Source organism: Spinacia oleracea, chromosome 4 (assembly GCF_020520425.1).
Source record: "Spinacia oleracea cultivar Varoflay chromosome 4, BTI_SOV_V1, whole genome shotgun sequence".
In the NCBI taxonomy this organism is placed as follows: domain Eukaryota; kingdom Viridiplantae; phylum Streptophyta; class Magnoliopsida; order Caryophyllales; family Amaranthaceae; genus Spinacia; species Spinacia oleracea.
Window position 1 is genome coordinate 52464474 of NC_079490.1, and position 8619 is coordinate 52473092.

Sequence of the window (8619 nt, forward strand, 5' to 3'; positions counted from 1 at the left end):
GTTTTGTTATTTAAGGAAACTTAGTAAATAAAATAATTAATAAATCAGCAAAATCACCCATCACACAATTAATGGGGAGACTAAATTGGAAATAACCATAATAAAGGGTAATTAATGGACATGAAAGAATAAGAAAATAATTTAGAACAATAATTCACTTTCAAATTTCATGACAAATCTATGGTACAAAATGACAACGTTACATATTTTAACTTCAAAAAAAAAAAACATATTTTAGCCAAGGAAGATCGAATTCTACATAGTTACACAATATGAAAATAAAAATAAAAATATCATAACTTGGACAGAATTATACATTGAAAATCAAATTACACAAAATTACTTCTAAGCCTACATGCACAATTATACATATTATCAATAGCTCTGCATTTTCCACTTGCCGCTACATTTTAATTTCCCTACTATTGTAATATGCATGTCTATATTCTACCAAACACTACTACATTTCTTATCAGATGCAACGCCTAAAATCGTTGCATTAGGCATCAAAATCCGTCGCATTAGACCTAATGCGACGCCAAATGACCCTTGCATCCGGTGGCGTTTCATTAGGTCTAATGCGACGTTTATTTACCTGATGCGACGGTAAATTGATACCGTTGCATTAGATTTCCATCTAATGCGACGGGTCTCATATGAGGTGTCGCATTAGTTATTTAGCTAATACGACGGTTAATTTAGCTAATGCGACGGGTAAGTTTAACTAATGCGACGGGTAATTCTAGCTAATGCGACGGGTACCTACAATGGCTTAATGAAATAATGCAACGCCCCTTCCCTAATGCAACGGTAATTTTTTGTCAAAAAAACACTTTTGGGCACCTAATGCAACAGCTTATAATAATAATAATAATAATAATAATAATAATAATAATATTAATAATAACAATAATAATATTAATAATTTAAGAATGGAGGCCAATAACAAAAGATTTTCATTGACTTAAAAGAGTAATATTACAATATATATCAGTGCCCGTATAGGACACATGCATTACAAAATAGTTGTTCACTAATTAATTTAGTGTTTTTAATGACAAAAGTACATAAATTAAAATCTATATAAACAAATTCAACGTTACTAGAAATCCCAAAATGGCCTAAAACAAACAAAAGCCTCGACCGTCTCATTGTTAAATCTACATTTCTTCTCCATTTAGCTCACCATGCTCCTGCAAGTTTAAATCACGAATGGGCACAAATTAAAGATGGTACAAGTTTAAATCCAAAAAGTGTTGAATGTGGGGCAATTAGAAGATCAAAGATGAATAATAATTCTCAAAAACCGGAGCAAGATTGTAATAATAGACACAACTACTTCAAATAAAAAATGCAGTGGACACAGGAGAGCACGCAACAGAGCATAGCAGTAGAGCACACAGCAGTTAGCAGAGCAAGCAGTCAGCAACAACCAGTAGAGCAAGCAGTTAGTAGAGCAAATAGTCAGCAGAGCATTAGAGCAAGCAGTCAGCAAAGCAAGAACACAGCGAGCCAGCATCACTGCAGCAGTACAACACAACAACAACAAAGATACAATGTATCAGATGAGTGCAACAGCTGCACCAATCAGGCAGCTTGTACACTAGTCAGGGAGAGAATAGTTATTTGTGTCTAAGAATATGATATAGAAACTATTATATGCTGCAAGATTGTTAAAGAAATATCCACATGTTTTATCTTTTCTTGTATGTTCTATGTTGACTGTTGGTAAATCCAATTACCTCCTAGTATTAAATTAATAATCATGCAAAAGAAAGGAAAGAATAAAAAGAGGAAAAGCATTTGGAATTACTAATTTTCAGTTCATTATAACCACAGTTATCTCTATAGTATGTGATTGATGTTGCTCTGAGTGATCTTATTTTTGGCTGAAGTAATCATAGATGAGCAGTATATGATAACAAAAAATATCAATGCTTTTGTCAATGACAATTGACAAATAAGGTTTCTTAATGTTGTCAAAGGGTTTTTCCTTGCGGGGTTATAACATTCAGGTCTATTAGTATTATGCAATCTTTATGATAAAACTACTTACATAATTCATTGCTACAATGTGCTTTTGAAGCTTGTTATTAGAGTTTATGAGTGGGTCATCTGAAGAGTGAAGACTGAAGGTGGGGGGTCTATCTCCATTCTCCAACACTACCGTTATACTTATTATAAATGAACCTATTAAAAAATTGGTGGAACAAACTAAAAGGCTTGCACAACAACAACAGGTTGGCCTGAGCGAACCAGAATTTAACGCAACAAACCCAGAATCATGCCATATTCCAGAAACCAAGACCAAACCACTGAACCAGAATCAAAGGCAACAAACTAAATCCAAGCTAATTAACCAAAAACAAAACCAAAACCAAAGAATAACTAAGCCCGAGGATGACCATGTTAATGTTTGCTATTCAGGTAGTGGTTTGCTGGTCATACGGATCAGAGTATCCACATCCAAGTAGCTCCCCATGTTAATGTTAAAACCATTTTTAGTGGAGTAGGGAGAACTGAGAATGTATTTTCTGAGAGAAACACAAACTGCATGTATTTAATTATGTTATCTGAATAAGGAGACAATGCAACATAATATAGTGCCAAAACAAATATTTTACCTGGTTAATTGTCCTACTTGTCCCACCAGACTGCCCATTTTGCTCACTGACACGCGGCGCACTGGCAGCATCCTTTGGAGTCGATGGAGTCACAAAATCAGGAATAACTATATTTATCTCGGGATTAGCTTCTTGAAGTTGAGATACAATCATAGACACAACGTGGGGTGCAAGTTGATGCACCAACTCTGTTTTCATACTCTGCAAGAACTCTTCCGGAATCAAGAATCCTGATTTTTTTTTCCTTTTTCTTCAAGTCACTCTTTGTCACACCTTTTCCGTAAAGTGGTACGCGACTTTTGCTTTTGCTTTTGGGACCTTGTATCACTTCAGAGATAAGGTCTTTGGAGTTGCTCCCTCCTTCTCCGTCTTGGTTGGACTCTAAAGCATCTATTTTTGCCTATTTATGGAACTTTAATTCATTCTCTTACTATATTATAAAAACTATGCAAATATGTTAAAATGCACTTGTTAACTTACAATATTCTCTTCGATTTTCTCAGGGTTGGTAAGGTATGTTCTCCCTGTAACTCTTTTCCTTGATTCTTTGTAGACCTTTGCTTGAGAAGGTTCTTGCTTATCCGGGTCCTGCTCTTGCTATTAAAAAGCACAATAACATATATAAGTAACCTCTAACACGCAGCACCAAAATATAAGAAACTTACTAGAAATGAGAATAAGTTGTTACCAATTCATGACGTAAAATTGCAAACCCCTTACGGCCCATCGTGTGCATATCATTTAACAACAAACGATTTTCTCTGTTGGTCTTACTTTCTTCCTATGAGATAAAAACAATAAGTTACAACTACTAACACCCATTATTACATGAACATATAAGGAAATTTCATTAAATACCTCAACTTTTTCACATTTCCAGTAATTCAAGAGGTCTTGAAACTGAGGTACTGAAATAGTGTCTGGTTTATTCTCCCATCTTAACTCATCAGTGGCATATGCATAGAAATGATTCTTCTTAAATCTGCATTTATAACTACGCCAACTTGTATTGACAGCCTCCTTTGCATATTTTCTTCCGGCTTCAGGAACTATATATTTTTCCTATACCAATCATTAAAGTGACCATTAGTAGTATACGAAGGTCATAATATTTCAAAAAATATCAACGAATATCACTACCAAACTTGTGCAAAACAACAATATTACAACATACCAAAACATAATCCCATATTTTGTCATGTGTGGGCAGACCTCGAAAATTGACATAATTAAGTGGCGCAAGCTCAGAATCCTTCCCCAAAGTTCCGAGGAAAAACTTAAACTCTTCAAAAATTTCCTTTGTAGGTCCTACTGGTTGGCCAAACAAGTTCAGAATAATATATTGGCGTTCTTCTCTTGTACGCGCATGAACTTGTGTAAGCTTTGTTGGCCCTCGATGCTTCTTCTTAGGAGCTGTTTTAGTTCAAATATTAATTCAAGTATATATTCAGTATGCTACTAAGTTACAGGTTTACTAATTGACTCATAAATTATAAATGACTTCACAAATGTAAATGAGAACTCATACCTTCCTTTTCGTTTTCAGCTATTGTCTCCAATTCTAATTCAAATCCAAGGTCATATCTAGCATCATTATTATTCAGTTGTACATCATCATCATTATCAGCTCTTATTTACTGTTTAGATTTTTACTGTTTAGATTTTTCATTTCAGAATGTGATACTTTGATGCTTGGAAAGTTAAACTTTTTTGAGATTTTTTCCACATTTTGTATTCTTTGTAATTGTTTACATTCATTGAGGTTGCATTGATTATGCTTTGGTGTGATTTGAGTAGAAAGGGAACCAATATATGATTGGAGGTTGGATTGATTATGTATGTTTTGCTAATTTCCTGCTTGAAGCTAAGTTTATTCTCTTCATTACTTGCTGCAAACTTTCCTATCCAAAGCTACAGACTTAAAGATTCTTTACTGACCCTACATGCTTTTTCCAAGAATATTCTGTATGAGGAACAAAAATGAATTAATACATGCACAAGCCAAGAATAGATTATCATCAAGTTAACTGTTATTCCCTAAATAAAACAGGTTTTAGCTTAAGATCATCATATTATACTTCATTGATTTATTTCAGTCTTCCTGTACCTCTATATCTCATTTCTTTCGCCGAAATTTATATTTTCTAACATGGGTGCAGAATTTTCTACTGCCATTGACACAAGAATTACAGAGCTTGAGAGACAGATTGCTTGTGTTAAGATTGAGGCATCGTTTACAAACTCTAACTTGGATGCTTCAAGGAGGGAGGCAGAAGAACTCAAACAACAGCTTTCGAGTTGTGAAAAAGTTCAGCAAGAAATGGAAATGAAACTCCAAAATATGACCCTTTTATTATCAACATTTTTTTCCAGAATATCCCAATACTGAGTAAACAACATTCCCCCTTCCTCTGATATCCATAACAACATACCCCTTTCTAATTAATTTGGGAATTTGGGGGAAAATTAAGGGGTATTAATCTCAACTAATAACCAGTCTTCTCAATTCTCACTGGTGCTCAAAAGCTAGCCTTCAATCAAAGTTTAGTAAACTAAATCAAATATCACAAATTTAGTAAACTAAGAATATCACAAATTGGCTCACAAATCAAATATCACAGATTTATCAAATATCACTACTATTCTGCCTTCCATCATCAAAGTTCAGTAAACTAAATCAAATATCAAAAATTTACAGAATAAGCTTCAATAATCAACTATGAAGAACCCTAAAAAACACAAAATACATACCGTGAATTCTAGACCCTCCTGTTCGAACTATTATGCGAAGCCCAAATCAACCCTCCTGCTCGATGAACAGCAATCAAGCGACGTGAGAGAATGTCGCAGCCCAAGAAATTCGATTAATGTCCAACCTAATTGCGAATTCCAGACCAAATAGTTAGAATTTGCCAAAATTTTGAGGAAATCCTAAAACTCGATCCTATTTTCTCTCAAGTCTCTCTCTCTTGGATAATTGGAGATTTTCTTTTGGCAGTGTTTGTGTTTTAATTTTCTTTTCTTTTTTTTTTACCGAAAATTAAATGTGTGGTCAGGTTTTGAAATTTTGGGAAAATAATAGGAGGGAATAAACAAAAATAGTAGGTGCGGAAATAAAGTAAAATGAGAGGGAAAAAAAATTTAGCATACCCGTCGCATTAGCCTAGTAGACCATCGTATTAGGCTAATTTACCGTCGCATTTGATCATCTATTGCAACGGCTTCCAACTACCGTTGCATTAGCCCGAATTTCTGAAATCTCATACAAGACACCGTTACATTAGCCCCCCTATTGCAACGGTTCTCAATAAGGTGTCGCATTAGCCTTTTTATACCGTTGCATCTGATAAAAAATGTAGTAGTGAAATCTCATGTCATTCTAATCAAATTAAATCGACAAACTCCAACAAAAGGGGGGGGGGGGGAATAACACATAAGAATATGAAGAAAAAATATATCAACTGAAGATTAGATCAATTAAAAATAAATTACAACTAAAGAAAAACAGAATAAGAGGAACTAGATCTGAGAAGTTATTAAATCTAGAGAAATGACGTTTTTCGAGAGCAAATCGCCTTTTCAACCACATGAGCAGAATTGAAACATACTCTTAGAGTTTTTTTTTTAAGGGAATACTCTTAGTTTACCAAGTATAAAAATATATACAATTACACAAGTCATCGAACCTATTAATTTTGTTGGTGTAAGGACGATTAATTGTGTATAGATTGTTGAAGATTGAAAGAGAAATCTTAGAAAGAGGAGAAATAATGAAGCTTATGCTTAATAATTTGAGTTAGATGTCCTTTGACTAAGCTTGGTATACCACTATACCACATATATTTTTTAACACGTGAAAAGACGTTTTTTTTGGTAGGTTCGGTACAAAACCAACTTCCCTTCTGGTGAAGCAAATATTGATAATATCATACCCCACTTCAACAAAATATCCCATAAACCTTGAGGCCACTAAATTTTCTAGCTATCTATACAAGCCAAAAGATGAAACGCTACTAAGGCACTTGGGAGAATTAATTGTTGGTGATTCTCCATCTTCCATTTCAACAATGGTAATCGGACTATCCACTGTTGAACCACTAACAACAAAAGAAGTAAAGTCATTTGCCTTTGAATAAGAGCCTTCTGCCACATTCGAGTCCTTTGAAACCTGAATGGCCTCCAAACTATCGTACCAAAAATTATCTGAAACGCATTTGAAATAGTTGCCACTTTGTTGATCACTGCAGCTCTTGCCTCTACTTCCTTTTCAATTTTTAATTTTTTTAAATGGCTACATTATTCTCGAATATATATTTAAGCCTAACTAAAACATGATCATTAATATCATAGCCAACTAAACATTAGTAAATTTGCCTTAATTTCGGATGAAGGGATTATTGTAACGTGTGGTTGATATGATTAGAAAAAATAACATACTCCATCTATATATAATAAATGGTGAACTTGACCGGCACAAAGTATAAAGAGGGTTAGTTAATTTTATTAAATAAAAATACAAGTGGGTAAATTATTAAGGTATTCAAATAATGTAAAAGGTAATGAGAAATAAAATAAAGGTATTCAAGTCCCTTTTGTCGAATCGCCATTTCAGAGAAAAAGCTCGAACATTCAATTCTTTGTTGGCATTCACGTCAATGGGCGGTAGAAATAATTGACAACACCATTATTTACGGTAGAGGCCCCTATGTCTTCCACATAAGTCGTTAATCATCATAAAATTGGGTCTTTAATCCCAGAGTCAAGGAACTTGCTAAAGTTTGCGTAATTATACATTTATGACATTGATAATGAATTACAAAATCGCATGCATGTGATAGATGGTTCTGAATCTTCTATGATAAGCCGCATAATCATATATAGAAGGACTACAAAAATGCTTGACAGTGTAAGCCCATATGCTGTGATGTTTCAAGATGCTCGAACCATGTTGCATGACCAATGTAAATATCGAGATTTACGGATTAGGATTATTCGCGATAGAGAAGGTAGACAATATGTTCACACTTTTTTAGATTCTCATGAATCTATAATTTAATTTTGGATACTTTTTTAGTTTCTTACTTCTGGTTTTATGTTTTGCACAAGGGACATACATGCCGTGTTTGGTTAGGAGCTGTTAGCTGTTAGCTGATTTGACTAGCTGTTAGCTGTTAGCTGTTTGCATTAGCTGATTTGACTAGCTGGTTGCATTAGCTGTTTGTGTAAAAGTGTTTGGTAAATTAGCTGATATCTGTTAGCTGTTTAATATGTAAAATGACCATTAAGGACATTGACATACTTTGTTTATTATTAATATTAGACAAATATTTTATTGTATTAATTTTTTCTCTCTATATTTTTCTAATAAACATTGACTAAATAAAATAATTTTTTTTTAAAAATTATTCTTTATTTAATTTTTTTAATAATATATATTTTTCAAATAGATGAATATTACTAATGAAATTTTAAGCATGATTGCAATATACTTCAATTGCTTCAAAGTACTAATATAAAATTTATTACAACAAAAAACGAATCTATTAAATATGATGAAATGAAAAAGAAAGTGTGAGTAATGTTTTTAGGAGAAAAATATGTAGGATACCAATGTTGATCGTGGTTGTAATAATAAGCAATAGTAGGACAAAATAGTAATTTTCATCCACTTTCTCAAACCTCTAATTGCAAAAAGCTCCTATATTGAGCTTTTTCAAAATTAGCTTTTTCACCCCAAAACTCTCTTCCAATCCTCTCCTAACCAAACACTCCCAATTAGCTTTTTCTAAAAGTCAAACCTCTAATTCACCCCAAAAAACTATTTTTCCCTCAAACCTCTCATAACCAAACACCCCCACAATATTTAGAAACGTTTTGATACTGCCAAATAATAAACATTGTAATTAACATAGTTGTTTAAGAGTTTTTTTTTATACTCCGAACTTTTATAGATACCCGTGCAATAGCACGGGCACATACTAGTTATTATTATTTG

The 8619-nt window shown here is 33.4% G+C and overlaps 1 protein-coding gene across 1 annotated transcript; it reads right to left on the bottom strand.

Annotated features, from left to right (window-relative positions):
• Positions 1-3095: 3095 nt before the first annotated feature.
• LOC110791130 (uncharacterized) lies at positions 3096-4744 on the bottom strand. The gene is made up of 7 exons (XM_056841730.1): positions 4732-4744; positions 4563-4587; positions 4153-4208; positions 3799-4037; positions 3483-3686; positions 3313-3405; positions 3096-3221 (listed from the first exon to the last, which is right to left on the bottom strand). Exons 1-7 carry the CDS (start codon positions 4742-4744, stop codon positions 3096-3098), a joined length of 756 nt encoding a protein of 251 aa, XP_056697708.1.
• Between the last annotated feature and the right edge of the window lie 3875 nt (positions 4745-8619).